Source organism: Cannabis sativa, chromosome 6 (assembly GCF_029168945.1).
Source record: "Cannabis sativa cultivar Pink pepper isolate KNU-18-1 chromosome 6, ASM2916894v1, whole genome shotgun sequence".
NCBI lineage: Eukaryota > Viridiplantae > Streptophyta > Magnoliopsida > Rosales > Cannabaceae > Cannabis > Cannabis sativa.
The window spans coordinates 68,838,055-68,858,218 of record NC_083606.1 but is presented as its reverse complement, the minus strand read 5'-3'; the positions used below and the strand labels follow the sequence as shown (position 1 = coordinate 68,858,218).

Sequence of the window (20,164 nt, the reverse complement as noted above, 5' to 3'; positions counted from 1 at the left end):
TACTTTTTTATATTGTCCTCTTTTATTTTTATTCTTTTTTTTTAAAGTCTATCATTTTTATCTCTTTTTTTTTAAAAAATTGTACTAATTTTGCTCCTATCACTTCTAGATACTCTCTATGTGACTCTTTTATATCAGAGTATTTTGGGTACAATACATATAAAAAGAGTTATGTTTTAATTAAATATAAAATTAGAGGTAAATTTGATTAATTGATTAATAAAAGTGGTATTTTTTAACTTACCCCAATAATCAATGACTATGCATTGTATTAGGGTTGTATGTAGGTATTTGGTATAATAGATAGGAGTGTTTGCGGTGCGGGTGGTGCAGTTTTTGATTATTTTTTTAAACCAATCTACACATGTGGTTTTTTCAATTTTTCAAACCGCACCCGCACCGCGAAACTAAAAAAATATCATATATTTTTTTCAATAAAATTATCAATAATTAAAATTAAATACAAATCATTATGTAAAACATATGTATAATTTAAATGTGTCTATAATTATAATTATGGGCGGATCCATATAGAGGCCAGACGAATTAGTCACCCCTTAAAAAAATTGGAAAAAAATTTGTTTCAATAGTATTATATATTATTTAAAATGGAATGAATTCACTAAGAATTCATTTGGTATGTCGTATTACATCGTATTGTATTGTATAGTATTATATTGAATTGTATTTTATCCAATATTTTTATGTAAATATATATGTGGTATTGATTTTTATAGGCACTTAAATATTATAATATTTTAGTATAATTAAATTAAAGTTTAACATAGTATTATATAAAAATATGATATATAATCTAATTCAACATAATATAATACAATACAATACGATCTAATACAACGTATTAAACGAACCCTAAATGAAGGAATTATATCTGGAAATATATATGTAGAGATATATAATAATAATAATAATAATAATAATAATAATAATAAAGTGAATTGTCAATAGATGGAGAAATGAAGGAGCATTGTCCCTTTCAAAACTATAATCAACAACAAAATAAATGAATGAATAATGTGACATCAATTGATGACCATTTCCAAACCACACATAAATCATATAAGCTAGAGGGAAGTAGTTGAATATTCTTTTCAAAAGAGACTATCGCAATAATGATGATGTTTATTTAGCTTAGACTTAATGCATGTTAATTTAGATTGATCAATTAGAGAAATAAAAATGCAAATAATTATTGTTAGAAGATGTCATATTCTAGTAATCAAGTATCATATATTTTTAGTTTAATAATTATTATAAAAAATCGCTAACCATTATAAGTATCTACCGATAATAATAATCCTCACTTAATAAGATAAAAAAAATATAAACGTCTATGTGTGATTATCTCACATTGTTCATGTGAAGGGCTCGTCCTAAACTTCTTTTTTTGAATAGAAGAAATCTTATTAACGAGAAACTTCTGTTACCAAATAAAGTAACAAATTAGTTGGAACATGTTCCAAACTGAAACGACAATCAGGAAATAAAATAGCAGCCTTAGCAAAGTTATGGGCCACTAAATTAGCAGATCGTTTAACAAAAAAAATAGAAACATTTGTAAGAGAAGCAAGCAAACTTTTACAGTCTTTTACAATCAAACCAAAAGTAGAATTCATATCTAAAGAGCTTCGAATGGCCTGAACCGCACAAAGACAATCAGACTCTAGCATAACGTTTTGCCACTTTGCTTCTTTGACCCAACTAAGGGCCTCCTTAATTTCTAGCACCTCCGCTAAGACCGATTCAACCACACCATAAACCAGAAATGTACGCCCCTCAATTAGCAATCTGTTTGAGTCCCTAGCCACGAAACCAAAGCCATAGGATCGACCCCCTTCGAACAACGCTGCGTCTACATTAATCTTGATGCTATCACCATGTGGAGGACAACAATGCTCACTTTCGTCCCCTGCTTGAAAAGCAGATAAAGACGTATCGAAATCTGACTGATGAGCATTTTTCCATTGATCAAGATACTTTTTTGCAAACCCAACAATGTTCTCGTGCTGAACCGATTTACCTTTCCAAACCAGGTCGCTTCGGGCGCCCCAAACTGCCCAACAAATTGTTGCCATAGTACATAACTGAACAGAGGTAGCCTGCTGCAACACATTACGGCACCAGTCTAAAAAACCAGTTTTAGGAGTCACATCCGTGCCTATGCCAACCCGATTCCAACACTGTTTGATAACACGACAGGTCACCAAACAATGCAAGATACTCTCTTCTTCCTCCATACAGATAGGACATAGCACATTAACATCTACTCTCTTTGTTCGGAGCTATAGCACCGTTGGGAGGCACTGAGTACAAGCTCTCCATAGCAGGTACTGATTTTTGAAGGAAGTTTCAGCTTCCAAAGCTTGCACCAGAAAGCAGCAGTCTCATCATCAAAGCAGTTGGTTTTTTGTTTTTGCAAGAAGTTATAGGCAGATTTAACTGTGTATATGTCCGAGTTTTTGAATGACCAAAAAAGTTGGTCCGTTGTTGCAGAAAAGGACAAAGGAATGCTACAGATTAATGTCTGATCCCTGACCTCAAATAGATCAGCAATGATCTCATAGTCCCAACTAGAGCCATCCATAGATAGTAAATTAGCCACAGTAACATCAACAAGAGCAGGATGGGTTGAAATAACCCATGGATTGGACTCCTCAGACAGCCACTGATCCTTCAAAACTGAGATTGATTGCCCATTACCAACACACCAACGGGCCCCTGCCCGAACCAGATCTTAAGATTCCACCATGCTCTGCCAAATAAAGCTTGAATTAGAGCCAAGTTGAGCATTACAAAAATTACCATCCACATAATACCTTGCTTTAAAGATTTTTGAAACCAAAGAAGAGGGTCTTGTGAGCAGCCGCCACCCTTGCTTTTCATGAAGAGCAAGATTAAAATCACGCAAATCTCGAAAGCCCATGCCTCCTCATCGTTTATGCTTGCAAAGTTTATCCCATGACATCCAGTGAATACCTTTACTGCCAATCTTATTGAATCGCCATCAGAACTTGGTCATGGCACGCTCAATATCATTACTAATTTCTAGAGGCAGCAAAAACACACTCATTGCATAGCTAGGAAAAGCTTGGATCACTGATTTGATTAGAACTTCTTTTCCCGCTCTCGACAGAAACTTGCCCTCCCAACTTTGTAATCTTTTTTTGAACTCTATCTTTAAGGTACCCCAGCACAACCGATTTGTTACGGCTCATAGTACTCGGGAGTCCCAGGTAAAAGCTACCATCGGCCGCCTCATGCATATGAAGAAGAGCACAAAGTTGGTGTTTAATAGATGATCCTAAACTTTAATGGGCTTTAAAAAATTAGATCCTCATTTAAGAAACATGTGGTATTTTCAAAATTAATAAAAAAATATGTGTATTTTAAATATAGAGAACATTTTTTGGCTCCTAGGCTATATGGGCCTCTAGGCTACATGGCTCCTACGCTAAGTGGGCCCTAAGTGCAATCCTAGCCCGCTTTAGTTTACAGCTTGCCCTGCTCATGTGTAAGTAATTTTTAAGATATATATTACACCCATAGCTATAAAACTTTATTCACGTGATAGAATTTTAATAATTGAAAAAATATTATACCAGTAGGGTTCCTGCTATAAGCTAAGCATCATCAAGATCAAAGATAACTTGAGCAATGTTCTCACAAGAATCAGCACGACTTACGACTCTACAGCGTGACTTACGATTATGAAGGATAGATTGCTTAGTATCTTTATACTTGAGTGATACCTAACTCATAACAGTAATATCTATTAAGTATGACCCATAATGCACACTATCACTATCTCAGAAATCTCTTAAAGAAAATTTAGAAGAACATTTTGAGAGAAGAACACTAGAAATTTATTTAGTAGAAAGTTTTCTGATGTCCTTACAATGAAAAGGATGGCTCTATATATAGCCATTTACATGAAGTACATTACAAAATAGGAAACTTCCTAGAAATTTCCTACAAGCAAACAAACACACAAAAGGACACTCTGACAACAAAAGGACAAACCAACAAAATGACAAGCGGAGAAAAAGACAGTCTGACAACAAATGGACAAACTGACTAACTGACAAACATAGAAAATGCCAAACGATAAGAAAAATTCCTACAAACATCATGACTATAAGGAATTTTTCCACTTATTGCTATCTTACAGAAATAGGAGATATGGAATTCTTTCGTTCTTCTTATTAGCGGTCGATAATTGGCTCGTGATCAGCATTGTAGTCTGAGTCATAATTGGGGTCTTCTTGAAGTGGGTGCCAACCTGATGGTTCATCTTCTTCATCACTTCCAGCTGGTGGACATGCATCATAATCAGAATAGACGATCTCCCATTCCAATCCATTGTACTGAAAGAGATAGGGATCCTGGTTGATTTCTTGGTCCATGTATGGATCTTGTGAATCTTCAAAAATGCTTGTCTTACGGAGTAGGACCCCCACAGTGTCTGTTTCTTTGAATAGTGATGAGTTTGTCTTTTTTGCTTTAGGGGCTTGGACCTGATTGTGACTATTCTCGGAGATTTGGAACTTTTCTAGAGCCCTTGCTATGCGTCGTGAATAATCTGAGGGGAACTTTTCCCATGGGGCATCATCTTCTATTCTTGGCCAAATTTCTGGTGGAATAGTCTGATTTTTCTCAAAGATAATCTTTTGGAGATCTCTGTACTCTGCATCTTGCTCTCTGAAAGGTGCTTCCTGGGATCCGTATAGTTCGAAAGTGGGATTGCAAACTATTTTCTTGTTCTCGTCCAATTTTGCATTAAGACTGATAAAGAAGACCGTATAGCAATCCATCATGTTGGCTACATGTGGTCCTGATGGATAAACAAAGACGTGTCGATTGTTGCGAACCTTTTCCCATTCATCCCAGAGTATTTTTTGCCACTCCTCTAGAGGAGCGTACCAAGACAAAATGTCCATTTGGATTTCGTAGGCTGGTTTATTTTTTTCTTGTTCGAGGAACGACTGTATAGCAGTGTGAAGAGCCATAGTTTGGACTTCGATAGCCATTGTACAGAGGCATGTTAGGTACCAAAAAAGATGGGCTATGGACTTTGGAGTGAAAAGTGCAGTCCGAAAGGGGACGAGATGGGCAAAAGGATACTTTGGGTGAATCAAAAAATCGTATTGAAAATAGGGTCCAAGTTTGGAGAGAATCTGTTCGTGAGTATAAATAGCCCTGTGAGAGGCTTTGTCCTTTGCTGACCTTTTGGATTTAGAAAGGATGAGCTTTGCATCTCGGGGAAATGAGCAGGGAAATGAGCAATTCTTGTGCGATGATGATGATGATGCCATGATATATATGTATGGAATGGTATGGGACGAGTTGTGGCTGATTAGAGGGATGGTTTTGAGTGGGTGTGAGGAGACCATATTTATAGACTTGGGTCTAGATAAGAGGTCGGCCAAGATATTTTCTTTTCCGGGAAGGTGTTTTATTTCAAAAGAGTAATGATCAAACCATGTTGCCAATCTCAAAAGTTGAGTATTGGTTGTCTTATTCTTTTTTAGGTCTAGCATTCCCTTTGATGCAGCAAAATCGGTTTCCACTAAAAAATGATGGCCGATGAGGTGGAACTCAAATTTTGTTATTCCCATCTTGATTGCAATCAGTTCTTTGAGCGTTGAATGATAATGGAGTTGGGAATCTTTGAAGTGTCCACTCTTGTATCCACATATTCGTCTTTTCCCTTGTTCATCTTGCTCTAGAAGGACAGCACCCCAATGTCGGTCACTAGCGTCTGTTTGAAGAACACGTTTTCCGTCAGAAGGAATCTGTAGAGGTGGTAAATTTTGCATGATTTCTTTCAGTTTTTTGACTGCCACCGTTTGGTCATGTGACCATTCTGGACTATTCTTTTTGAGCATATCGCTGAGTGGCCTTGTCAGTACAGATAGTCGGGGAACAAAGTCTCGTAAGTAATTGATGATGCCCAAGAATTGTTGCACCTGAACTTTTGTGAGATTTTCATCTGGGAATTTGAGTAGTTCATGGGCTATATGTGGTTGGGCTTCATATTGTCCTTTGGATAATTTCATCCCAAGGAATTCTATTTGCGTCTGTCCAATAATCATTTTCTTTTCAGACAACATGATACCATGGGCTCTAGTGATAGAAGCAAACTGGGCCAATAACGCTTGATGGGCTTTTGCATCAGGAGAAAAGAGCAAAATATCGTCAATATAGATGAGAGCCTTTTCCAATATTGGGCCATATATTTTGGTCATAGCCTTTTGGAATAGGGAAGGGGCAGTTTTGAGCCCGAAGGGTAGGACGGTCCACTGGAAATGATTATTTGGAATGCAAAAGGCTGTTTTGGGTCGATCATCTGGTTTGATGCCTAATTGCCAAAATCCTGCTTTTAGGTCAAATTTTGAAAAAATATGGGCTTTGGATAAACTGGCAAACAATGAATTCTTATTTGGTATTGGGAATTTATCATCTGCTAAGAATTCATTCAGGGGCTTGTAATTTATGACCAACCTTTGCTTTCCTCGAGCTTGCTCTGATCGATTATTGACATAAAATGCATGACATGCCCATGGAGAGGAAGTTGACTCTATTAAACCCTGCTGCTCTAGCTCTTTGCACTCATTGGACGCCATATGTTGGTGTTCTGGATTCATGCCGGGGTGACTAGCCTTTGTAGGGTTGATATCTTCATTAAGCTTAAAAGGAAGGCTTATGAAGAACTGTTGATTTTTCCAAAGAGGATGGTCACATTTCTTCAGGAATTCTGCATGATTATTGGCACATGAGACTTCGATGAGTTCTTTCCTTATCTGATGAAATGGGTCATGGGGCATTAAGAAATAGTTTGGTATTGTTTCCCATGGAGCAAAATGTCGTTTGTAACCAAGTCCACTAGGGAGAATACGCAAACCCTTCTTCTTTGTATAAAGATCGAATCCAACAATTAGGTCTTTTCCGGGCAATTTTGATCCAATGACTCTGTGAGTAACAGAACACCCTGGGAAGAACTGCAATCGAATCGGTTTGCTGATGAGTTCTGTGCAAAAAATACCTCCATTTGCAGCATGGAAGTATTGTTTCTCTTTCTTCCAATATTCTTTCGGAAGAATATCAGGGTTCATTATTGTGTATGATGCTCCCGTGTCAAAGAATCCGACCACTTTTATTGGCTTGGCATATTTTGTTGGAAGAACTCGCACAGTGAGGACAGGGGATGGCTGCATTGTGTGAATAGTGGACATTTGATAGCATTCTGGAGTGTCTGAATCACTCCATTGTTCGAATGCACAAAGGGAGTCTGAGTTGAATTCATCATCGGTGGAGAAGATTGACTCTATGTCGTTCTCTTTAAGAGACATCCCGGTCGTTTGTTGAATATGTGATATGAGCTTGACTGTTTTTCCTTTTGGGCACTGTTTTGCATAATGCCCCTTTTTTCCACACACGAAACATCGATCAGATTTTTTGCGAAAGTCACGCTTCTTTCGTAAAAATTTTATTTTACGTCCCTTGTGTTTTGAGAACTTGAACGTCTTGAACTTGGATTTTTTCTTTGGGGTTTTGCAGGAACACGAAGATTCAGAAGGGCATTTGATGAGTAAATCTCGCCTGCTACAAACTTTGCCTAGTTTTTTGGATTGCTTCATAAATTCCTGGAGAAATTTCTTCTGGGAGCACATTTTTTCAAGGGCCTTTAAGACTAGTTGGAAAATTTCTCCAATTGTAGCATCCGTTAGGCTTTTCCCTGATCCAGAGAGTAGCCTGAAAGTTTCTTCGCCAAGAGGCTCTGGAATAGAGGAAAGGAAGGCTTGCTTTAGATTTGGATCATCAATTCCACCTATTTGGTAGAACCGTTTAGTCATTCTTTTGTAATGCTTTTCTAAGTCTCTTTTGTCCATTGAACAACACTTGAGCTTAAAAAACTCTGCTCTAAGTCTTTCGGTTACTTGTGCATCTTGGCCACAAAATTCGACATAGAGATGGCTTAGGGCATTTGCGACAGATGGGAGTTGCAGGAAAGTCATCTGTCTATATTCACCTAGGCTTGTCCACCAATCTTGCAAAGTTCCAGTGAATCTTGAGACAAAATTCAAGAGGATCGTCCCAGTCTGTGCCTGTGGTTTTTGTGTCTCCAAGCTAAGCCAAGCTTGAAATTCTTGGAATCTTTCTCGCCATTTAGATGGGGGAATGTCATCAAGAGTAAAAGTTTGAAACTTAGAATATTTACTCTTTTGGTGATGCTTGGATTCTGTGTTCTTTGTAGCTGCTTCTTCTTCATCTTCTTCACTTTCATCTTCACTTTTGACAATAGGCTCGGTTTGAGAGTATGCAGACTGAGCCATAAAGTAAGGGGGTACGTCATCATCAGAAGTATCCGAGTCTTTATACTCGTCACTAGTACTCGAATCGTGGGATTCGTTACTAGTATCTGAATCTTGTGAGCAAGTTTCAGAATTTTCTTCTTGGTCAGAAGAAGAAGAAGAAGAAGAAGAAGACTGACTATCAAATTCTGCATCTGGTCTGTGGAGCATGGCAGAAATAGGATTATGTTGGGCCATGAATTGCTTTGGCTCTTTTTCGGATAGGAGAAAAATTTCCAACACCAGCTGTTCAACAATCAGTTCAATCACTTCCTGACGCAAACATGATCACCTCCAGCCCATCCATTGATTATGATGAACATTTTCCTCCTCTCAAGAGGTTTGAAAAAACTGAAGATCAGGGCACCACTTCCCACCATCCAAAAATACACAATCCTACGACAAGGAATGCTGATGGAACTTTACAAAAGGTCTCAGCAGCCGAAGAAGTATTAAATTGGCAAACAGAAAATATGATCGCCCAAAACCACGTCTTAAAACGGGTAGAAAAACACATCGCCCGCACAGAAACAATCGTCAAACAACAATCACAAGATACGATTATTGAAAAGTTGACGAACAAGATTCAACAGACGCATGACGAACTCATGGCCATCATAAAATCAAACTCTGTTCCAATGTCATTATTCTTGGCTAAAGAAGCAGAAATGAAAGCCCTCAAAACCCAGTATGAATCTCTGAAAAAGCAATTTTTTCAACGAGAATCATACCCTACGGGACCTCCGTCAACACTCTTTGGAGGAAATACAACACTCTTTGGAGCAAATACACCATCAGTACGATGGCAGTTCTCAACCATGCCAAAGACCTCTCCAACATCACCCTTCTCAGTCTCTTCGCAAGAAGACTCACTTCTCCGACTTAGACGAATGCTTGACGAAAATCAACAACAAAAAACCAAAAAGGGGAAGAAAAAGGAAAGCCTAGACAATTCTCCTCCACGAGCATCCTTCCTATCCGAAAAAGAGCCAAAGCAATTCATGGCCCAACATAATCCTATTTCTGCCATGCTCCACAGACCAGATGAAGAATTTGATAGTCAGTCTTCTTCTTCTTCTTCTTCTTCTGACCAAGAAGAAAATTCTGAAACTTGCTCACAAGATTCAGATACTAGTAACGAATCCCACGATTCGAGTACTAGTGACGAGTATAAAGACTCGGATACTTCTGATGATGACGTACCCCCTTACTTTATGGCTCAGTCTGCATACTCTCAAACCGAGCCTATTGGCAAAAGTGAAGATGAAAGTGAAGAAGATGAAGAAGAAGCAGCTACAAAGAACACAGAATCCAAGCATCACCAAAAGAGTAAATATTCTAAGTTTCAAACTTTTACTCTTGATGACATTCCCCCATCTAAATGGCGAGAAAGATTCCAAGAATTTCAAGCTTGGCTTAGCTTGGAGACACAAAAACCACAGGCACAGACTGGGACGATCCTCTTGAATTTTGTCTCAAGATTCACTGGAACTTTGCAAGATTGGTGGACAAGCCTAGGTGAATATAGACAGATGACTTTCCTGCAACTCCCATCTGTCGCAAATGCCCTAAGCCATCTCTATGTCGAATTTTGTGGCCAAGATGCACAAGTAACCGAAAGACTTAGAGCAGAGTTTTTTAAGCTCAAGTGTTGTTCAATGGACAAAAGAGACTTAGAAAAGCATTACAAAAGAATGACTAAACGATTCTACCAAATAAGTGGAATTGATGATCCAAATCTAAAGCAAGCCTTCCTTTCCTCTATTCCAGAGCCTCTTGGCGAAGAAACTTTCAGGCTACTCTCTGGATCAGAGAAAAGCCTAACGGATGCTACAATTGGAGAAATTTTCCAACTAGTCTTAAAGGCCCTTGAAAAAATGTGCTCCCAGAAGAAATTTCTCCAGGAATTTATGAAGCAATCCAAAAAACAAGGCAAAGTTTGTAGCAGACGAGATTTACTCATCAAATGCCCTTCTGAATCTTCGTGTTCCTGCAAAACCCCAAAGAAAAAATCCAAGTTCAAGACGTTCAAGTTCTCAAAACACAAGGGACGTAAAATAAAATTTTTACGAAAGAAGCGTGACTTTCGCAAAAAATCTGATCGATGTTTCGTGTGTGGAAAAAAGGGGCATTATGCAAAACAGTGCCCAAAAGGAAAAACAGTCAAGCTCATATCACATATTCAACAAACGACCGGGATGTCTCTTAAAGAGAACGACATAGAGTCAATCTTCTCCACCGATGATGAATTCAACTCAGACTCCCTTTGTGCATTCGAACAATGGAGTGATTCAGACACTCCAGAATGCTATCAAATGTCCACTATTCACACAATGCAGCCATCCCCTGTCCTCACTGTGCGAGTTCTTCCAACAAAATATGCCAAGCCAATAAAAGTGGTCGGATTCTTTGACACGGGAGCATCATACACAATAATGAACCCTGATATTCTTCCGAAAGAATATTGGAAGAAAGAGAAACAATACTTCCATGCTGCAAATGGAGGTATTTTTTGCACAGAACTCATCAGCAAACCGATTCGATTGCGTAGCTTCTTCCTGTGGTGTTCTGTTACTCACAGAGTCATTGGATCAAAATTGCCCGGAAAAGACCTAATTGTTGGATTCGATCTTTATACAAAGAAGAAGGGTTTGCGTATTCTCCCTAGTGGACTTGGTTACAAACGACATTTTGCTCCATGGGAAACAATACCAAACTATTTCTTAATGCCCCATGACCCATTTCATCAGATAAGGAAAGAACTCATCGAAGTCTCATGTGCCAATAATCATGCAGAATTCCTGAAGAAATGTGACCATCCTCTTTGGAAAAATCAACAGTTCTTCATAAGCCTTCCTTTTAAGCTTAATGAAGATATCAACCCTACAAAGGCTAGTCACCCCGGCATGAATCCAGAACACCAACATATGGCGTCCAATGAGTGCAAAGAGCTAGAGCAGCAGGGTTTAATAGAGTCAACTTCCTCTCCATGGGCATGTCATGCATTTTATGTCAATAATCGATCAGAGCAAGCTCGAGGAAAGCAAAGGTTGGTCATAAATTACAAGCCCCTGAATGAATTCTTAGCAGATGATAAATTCCCAATACCAAATAAGAATTCATTGTTTGCCAGTTTATCCAAAGCCCATATTTTTTCAAAATTTGACCTAAAAGCAGGATTTTGGCAATTAGGCATCAAACCAGATGATCGACCCAAAACAGCCTTTTGCATTCCAAATAATCATTTCCAAAGGGACCGTCCTACCCTTCGGCTCAAACTCGCCCCTTCCCTATTCCAAAAGGCTATGACCAAAATATATGGCCCAATACTGGAAAAGGCTCTCATCTATATTGACGATATTTTGCTCTTTTCTCCTGATGCAAAAGCCCATCAAGCGTTATGGGCCCAGTTTGCTTCTATCACCAGAGCCCATGGTATCATGTTGTCTGAAAAGAAAATGATTATTGGACAGACGCAAATAGAATTCCTTGGGATGAAATTATCCAAAGGACAATATGAAGCCCAACCACATATAGCCCATGAACTACTCAAATTCCCAGATGAAAATCTCACAAAAGTTCAGGTGCAACAATTCTTGGGCATCATCAATTACTTACGAGACTTTGTTCCCCGACTATCTGTACTGACAAGGCCACTCAGCGATATGCTCAAAAAGAATAGTCCAGAATGGTCACATGACCAAACGGTGGCGATCAAAAACCGAAAGAAATCATGCAAAATTTACCACCTCTACGATTCCTTCGACGGAAAACGTGTTCTTCAAACAGACGCTAGTGACCGACATTGGGGTGCTGTCCTTCTAGAGCAAGATGAACAAGGGAAAAGACGAATATGTGGATACAAGAGTGGACACTTCAAAGATTCCCAACTCCATTATCATTCAACGCTCAAAGAACTGATTGCAATCAAGATGGGAATAACAAAATTTGAGTTCCACCTCATCGGCCATCATTTTTTAGTGGAAACCGATTTTGCTGCATCAAAGGGAATGCTAGACCTAAAAAAGAATAAGACAACCAATACTCAACTTTTGAGATTGGCAACATGGTTTGATCATTACTCTTTTGAAATAAAACACCTTCCCGGAAAAGAAAATATCTTGGCCGACCTCTTATCTAGACCCAAGTCTATAAATATGGTCTCCTCACACCCACTCAAAACCATCCCTCTAATCAGCCACAACTCGTCCCATACCATTCCATACATATATATCATGGCATCATCATCATCATCGCACAAGAATTGCTCATTTCCCAGCTCATTTCCCCGAGATGCAAAGCTCATCCTTTCTAAATCCAAAAGGTCAGCAAAGGACAAAGCCTCTCACAGGGCTATTTATACTCACGAACAGATTCTCTCCAAACTTGGACCCTATTTTCAATACGATTTTTTGATTCACCCAAAGTATCCTTTTGCCCATCTCGTCCCCTTTCGGACTGCACTTTTCACTCCAAAGTCCATAGCCCATCTTTTTTGGTACCTAACATGCCTCTGTACAATGGCTATCGAAGTCCAAACTATGGCTCTTCACACTGCTATACAGTCGTTCCTCGAACAAGAAAAAAATAAACCAGCCTACGAAATCCAAATGGACATTTTGTCTTGGTACGCTCCTCTAGAGGAGTGGCAAAAAATACTCTGGGATGAATGGGAAAAGGTTCGCAACAATCGACACGTCTTTGTTTATCCATCAGGACCACATGTAGCCAACATGATGGATTGCTATACGGTCTTCTTTATCAGTCTTAATGCAAAATTGGACGAGAACAAGAAAATAGTTTGCAATCCCACTTTCGAACTATACGGATCCCAGGAAGCACCTTTCAGAGAGCAAGATGCAGAGTACAGAGATCTCCAAAAGATTATCTTTGAGAAAAATCAGACTATTCCACCAGAAATTTGGCCAAGAATAGAAGATGATGCCCCATGGGAAAAGTTCCCCTCAGATTATTCACGACGCATAGCAAGTGGCTCTAGAAAAGTTCCAAATCTCCGAGAATAGTCACAATCAGGTCCAAGCCCCTAAAGCAAAAAAGACAAACTCATCACTATTCAAAGAAACAGACACTGTGGGGGTCCTACTCCGTAAGACAAGCATTTTTGAAGATTCACAAGATCCATACATGGACCAAGAAATCAACCAGGATCCCTATCTCTTTCAGTACAATGGATTGGAATGGGAGATCGTCTATTCTGATTATGATGCATGTCCACCAGCTGGAAGTGATGAAGAAGATGAACCATCAGGTTGGCACCCACTTCAAGAAGACCCCAATTATGACTCAGACTACAATGCTGATCACGAGCCAATTATCGACCGCTAATAAGAAGAACGAAAGAATTCCATATCTCCTATTTGTGTAAGATAGCAATAAGTGGAAAAATTCCTTATAGTCATGATGTTTGTAGGAATTTTTCTTATCGTTTGGCATTTTCTATGTTTGTCAGTTAGTCAGTTTGTCCATTTGTTGTCAGACTGTCTTTTTCTCCGCTTGTCATTTTGTTGGTTTGTCCTTTTGTTGTCAGAGTGTCCTTTTGTGTGTTTGTTTGCTTGTAGGAAATTTCTAAGAAGTTTCCTATTTTGTAATGTACTTCATGTAAATGGCTATATATAGAGCCATCCTTTTCATTGTAAGGACATCAGAAAACTTTCTACTAAATAAATTTCTAGTGTTCTTCTCTCAAAATGTTCTTCTAAATTTTCTTTAAGAGATTTCTGAGATAGTGGTAGTGTGCATTATGGGTCATACTTAATAGATATTACTGTTATGAGTTAGGTATCACTCAAGTATAAAGATACTAAGCAATCTATCCTTCATAATCGTAAGTCACGCTGTAGAGTCGTAAGTCGTGCTGATTCTTGTGAGAACATTGCTCAAGTTATCTTTGATCTTGATGATGCTTTAGTGTACTCAAGACAATGAGTTAATGTTATGGTTCAAATTTTGTAATTGGGCTCCAATACATATATTTTGTGCAAATTAACTTTAAAAGTTAACAAAAAATTTAATTTTTTTCTCCTCAAAGTATAATTATGTTTTTAAGTATATATGCTAGTAAGATTACTCTGGTTTTTGCAATATAATTTGATAATTTTTGTATTAAAAATATATTTTTATTATTTATTATATCTTACAAAAATAAAAATATTTTTTAAGAAAAAACATATTTAAAATAAATAATATTTAATTTTCTATTTTTTTATTTTGTTTTAAAAAGTATTTATATTTTTATTATTAAAAAAATCACATCAACTTATTTAAAATTAATATAAATTATTTTTATCAAATGTATATAAATTTAAACTGTAAAAAAATAAAGAATTAAAAATATATAAAAAAAAATAAAAAATTTATATAACCTTTTTTTTTTCTATATATATATATATCTATGATTATAATGAAATAAATTATAATGTTATCATTATTATAATAGAATTTTAACAAGTCACAAAATTTTAAAATATATAATTACCAAACACTCAATTCAGTTTTTTTTTACAGTTTTGCTACAACTGTCTTTTCTCATAATACAATTACAACTGCTTTTCCTTACAGCATAGTTGTGCCAAATTGGCTCTAAACCTAAAATAATGAAAGAAACTTTGATGGATGAAGCATAACTTTGTGCAATGCAAGAAGAATTGCATCAATTCATTCCAAATAAGGTGCGGACCTTGATTTTGGGGCTACCATTTATCAATATCATAGGAATAAAGTAGATTTTTAAAAATAAAAGTGATAAATTTGGCACCATCATTCGAAACAAGGCAAGATTAGTTGCTCAAGAATACACTCAAGTTGAAGGTATTTATTTTGATGAAACATTTGCTCATGTGGCAAGATTGGAATCCATGAGGTTACTTCTTTCCATCGATTGTATCCTTGATTTTCAATTGTATCAAATGGGTGTTAAATCTGCCTACTTGAATGGTTTTTAAAAGAAGAAGTGTATGTTGAACAATCCAAAAAATTTGAAGATCTTCACTTTTCATCATGTATATAAGTTAGACAAGAATTTATATGGCTTGAAATAACCACTTTGTACTTGGTATGAGTATTTAATTGAGTTTTTGTTTTCTCATGATTAAAGAAGAGGAAAAAGTCATATTTTTGTTATTTTCAAAACTTAATAAAAATTTTGTTGTTTTTGTTAAAGGTCTACAAATGAGTTTTTTTTTCAAGAGTTTCTTTTTCTAATGAGAAAGTCTGTATTTTTATAATTTTGAAATTTTAAAATTGTATTTTTAAAAAAATAAATTTATAAAACTGCAAATAATAAATTTAAATTTTAAAATTATAAATAAAAATGAAAAATATATATTTGAGAAAAATTTCCATTAAAAAATTATAAACTATTATATATTAAAATATGAAATATAATTTATCTCGGTACGAAAAAAAATCTACCTAAGCTTTCAATACTTATTTATTAGGGGTGTATGTCGGTCGGTTTGGTCGGTTTACGTTACATTTTATTCAACCCAATGTAAGGATCAGGTTATAAAAATCTAAGTGCAACCCGCCTAATGAATTCGTCAGTTTAATCGGGTTAACCCCGTCCAAACCAAGCACTAATATTTTTTTTTTCACATTCATTTTTTACATTTTAGTTATTGTGATAATGAGATAAATATAAATATTGAATTTAAAGTTCAAATCATCTGTTATAAAAAAAAATATAGTAGTTTGAACTTTCTATTTTTTATAAATATGTATATAAATTATATAATAAATAGATTATATATAATAAAAACATATATATATATATAAAACTCTCTTCATCGGGTTGGTCAGGTTAGTTTGGGTAGATTGGGCGGTATATATTTTCGTCGGGTTTTTCGGTTTGCATTTTTCGTCGAGTTATCTCGGTTTAGTTTGGGCGAGTTGGGCGGTTTATAAAAATTTATGTACAAACCTATTTAAATTGAATTCTATTTTTAGTGAAAAAAGCTTAAACGATTGGGTTTTGGATTATATAATCAGAGTATTTTATAAAAATAGCCTTTATAAAAATATTTATTAGCAAAATAATTTTATAAAAAATTTTATTAACAAAATAACTTTTTATAGTTGTAGAAACAACCATAAATTATATTGTGTGACTATAAAGTATAAACGACTATTATAATCGTAAAAAAATCATAGATTTACATTTTGTAACTGTCATAGTTATATCGAGTAAATTAAATGAGGTTATTTTATAAAGTTTAGAGTAAATAGTGGTATAAGTACTTAAACTTTTGAGTTTATAAGCGGCATAAACCCATTATTTATAAGACTGTAATTTTTGTCAAATTTCATCAGTACCGACTCTGTTATTGTCTTAAATAGAACACAAATAAAACTCAAATTTTAGATTATTTAGTCAAGATGAAAATATGCATTATTAGTCACTTTTAAATCTTCTTTTAATAAATTTAAAACGTAGCATGTATTGACGAAAATAGAAAAAAAAAATGACAGTTTTACAAATAATAATATTTATGCCACTAAAAAAATTATTAAATTTATGCTTACAAACTTAAAATTTAAGTATCTCAAATGTTTAGTTTGAAAATTTTATCAAGTAGAGTTAACAAGAGAGTGAAAGTTGGTTAATATATGAAAATAGTACACATGATCTGTGTGCCTCCATAGATATGATAAGATAACATTATATTACATGTTAAATTCTACTCTCATCGGAGCTCTGCCATGCACATCGGCGGCGGCGCCGCCGCCACCACCTCCGAAGATGGAGATAAACTCCATGCCCGAAGCTCTGCAACTCCATGCCCAAATACTCAAATCAGGCAAAACCCAACAAAAGAACCTTACCAACATCTTCACTTTCTCAGCTCTTTCCTCCAATGGCGACCTCACTTATGCCCGTCTCATTCTCAACTCTATCCCATCCCCCAATTCATTCCACTACAACACCATGATCCGTGCCTACTCTCGGAGCCCCGACCCAATCAAAGCTCTACACTTTTTCCTCTATATGGCTCGTAACAGCCCGACCCGACCCGATAAGTTCACGTACCCGTTTGTTCTCAAGTCGTGTGCTCGATTGGGACTGAGTCAACAAGGGAAACAGCTTCATGGGTTGATATTAAAGTCGGGTTTCTGCTCAGATAGGTATGTGCAGCATTCTTTGATTCACATGTACTGTGCTTGTGAGGAAGTTGGTCATGCGTATAAGGTGTTTGATAAAATGTCTGAGAGAGATGTTGTGTCTTGGACTGTGATGATTGATGGGCTTGTTGATAATGATAGACCCATGGAAGCAATACAATTGTTTGAGGAGATGGTTAAGGACAGAGTTGAAGTTAATGACGTTACTGTTGTGTCGATTTTGAGAGCTTGCGCGGAGACAGGGGCGTTAAGCGTTGGAATGAGAGTTCATGAGGTTGTGAAGGAGCAGAGGATTGGTTTGAAGGCTCATGTTAGCACTGCACTTATTGATATGTACGCGAAATGTGGTTGTATAAAGAATGCAAGGCGAGTTTTCGACGAGATTAGTGTTAATAAGGATGTTTATTCTTGGACTGCCATGATAGCTGGGCTTGCAAGCCATGGGAAATGTGAAGATGCTATTGACTTGTTTAATCAGATGCAAGAGCTAAGCATAAAACCAGATGAGAGAACAATGACTTCGGTTTTATCAGCTTATCGAAATGCAGGTTGGGTGAGTGAAGGTTACAGATTTTTGAAGACTATGCACAAGAAGTATGGAATCTGGCCTACAATTCAACATTATGGATGTGCTGTAGATCTACTTGCTAGAGCTGGACACTTAAGTGATGCTGAAGAGCTTATCAAAAAAATGCCTGTCAAACCTGATGGGGTTTTGTGGAGAACTTTAATATGGGGTTGCAAAGTTAATAAGGATATGAATCGAGCTGAGCGTTTGATAGATCATCTTAAGAGTTTAAAGATGGATTCAAGTGATGATTGTGGCAATTTGGTGTTGATTGGAAATGTGTATGCATCAGCAGGAAAGTGGCTTGATAAGGCAAGAACTAGAGAGTTGATGAACAAGAGAGGACTTGTTAAGCCACCGGGGGCTAGTAAGATTGAGATTGATGGGGCGGTTCATGAATTCATAGTGGGAGATTCAGATCATCCTGAAGCCGAAAAAATATATGCCAAGTTGGATGAAATAGAAGAGAAACTAAGAGAAGAAAAGTATCAGCCGAAACTTCACGAGGTCTTGCTTGAAGTCGATGATGAGGAAAAGGCGTTCCAGTTGAGTCACCACAGTGAGAAGCTTGCTCTTGCATTTGGACTTATAAAAACAAATCCGGGGACTGAAATTCGGATTGTGAAAAACTTGCGATCTTGTGAAGACTGCCATGCTTTTATGAAAGTGATTTCGAAGAAATACCATAGAGACATAATAATGAGAGATCGAATACGCTTCCACCATTTTAGCAACGGGGAATGCTCTTGCAAAGATTACTGGTGATATACCATACCATCAATGGAAAGAGATTACTTTATTGTGTAAAAGCAAATGTAGAGAACAAAGTTTCAAATTTTGAATTTCTATTGGTTCAAATTTGAGAACTTTTCAAGTCTGTAGCTCTGTATTTAAGCATTCTGCAGGGTAGTAAACGTGTACAGAATTTCATTTGAGTCAAGAAGATGACTTTCATGGGCTCTTCAAACACTTCAGAGACTTATTTTACTCTCAGCTAACATTGTATAGATACCTCAGCCTCAGCATGCAAGAATCTAGTAACCTTTAGTACAAAACCCCCATTTTTCAATGTAAGATTTTAGTGACTTTTCTGGTAGTTTTCTGGTCTATCTACCCTATTTGTTGTTGGATTCATGTGTACTGTAATTTTACTTGAATACATAGATACGTAGATATAAAAATGTTGTAGTAAGCTTACATTATGCTAATTCTATTGTTATATATTTAAAGAATGAAATGAATGGAGTTGATTGAATCTTATAACTACAATCCTAAGTTAAACACATAATCTTTTAAGGTGTTAAGCTGTCATAATATATTGTTAACATTTTTAAATTTTCACCGAAGGCTCCAAAAATGCTTAGGCAGGCTCTCCAAGGCACCAGTCGTGTCTTGCCTTTTTCTTGTCTTATACATCGTTTATGAAAGATTGCTCGATGTATCAGACAAGGAAAAGGCAAGACATGCTTGCTTAAGGCCTTAATTTCTCTGCCACCTTCCTCGATGCCAAATCGTCACCTAGGCTCATGAGCTTCAGCAAGACTTTCATGACTTTCACAGAGAGTTTTGGCTAGCTCAGCCTCAGGCTTGTTCCCAAGCATTTCATGAGATTGTCCTCACTCATCTTGGATTTCCACCTATCCATGTGGATCCCCCGTGCCCGTCTTGACGATGATCGTCTTGTTGCAGCGCCATCCACTCAACTCAAGGGACGCCTATTGTTGACCCTGCTGTTGAAGCTGTTAATACTGGTTAAGCATAAGCACCATTAACTAAGGGGGAGCCTATTAGTGACCCTACTGCTGCAGTGCCATCTACTAATGGGGGTTTACTTTTGTTCTAGCCACTAAGAAGAGCTACAAAAACTCAAAGTCAACTTCAAAGTGATTAGGAAGAGTTCTTTGAAATTGACATGCTCTCTAGTGGGAATACAACTGTTGTTATCTTTGACATTCTTTACTCTTTTTGTTGCTTTTGTACTTGTGCATGTTGGAATAGTCACTTTACAAAAAATTTGATGCATACCATAAGTGTTCTACCTTGTTATTTAATATTTTTGGTCATTTTTATTATTTAATTATTGTAT

The 20,164-nt window shown here is 36.7% G+C and overlaps 2 protein-coding genes across 2 annotated transcripts; one reads left to right on the top strand and one right to left on the bottom strand.

Annotated features, from left to right (window-relative positions):
- Window positions 1-1,427: 1,427 nt before the first annotated feature.
- Window positions 1,428-2,944, bottom strand: LOC115695469 (uncharacterized). Its single transcript, XM_061118258.1, has 3 exons — window positions 2,824-2,944; window positions 2,333-2,739; window positions 1,428-2,201 (listed from the first exon to the last, which is right to left on the bottom strand). The coding sequence occupies exons 1-3, from the start codon at window positions 2,942-2,944 to the stop codon at window positions 1,428-1,430; spliced, it is 1,302 nt and encodes a 433-aa protein (XP_060974241.1).
- Window positions 2,945-16,943: 13,999 nt separating this feature from the next.
- On the top strand, window positions 16,944-19,283 carry LOC115724427 (pentatricopeptide repeat-containing protein At4g21065). The gene has a single exon (XM_030653712.2). It carries the CDS (start codon window positions 17,059-17,061, stop codon window positions 18,841-18,843), a length of 1,785 nt encoding a protein of 594 aa, XP_030509572.2. The 5' UTR covers window positions 16,944-17,058; the 3' UTR covers window positions 18,844-19,283.
- Window positions 19,284-20,164: the final 881 nt, after the last annotated feature.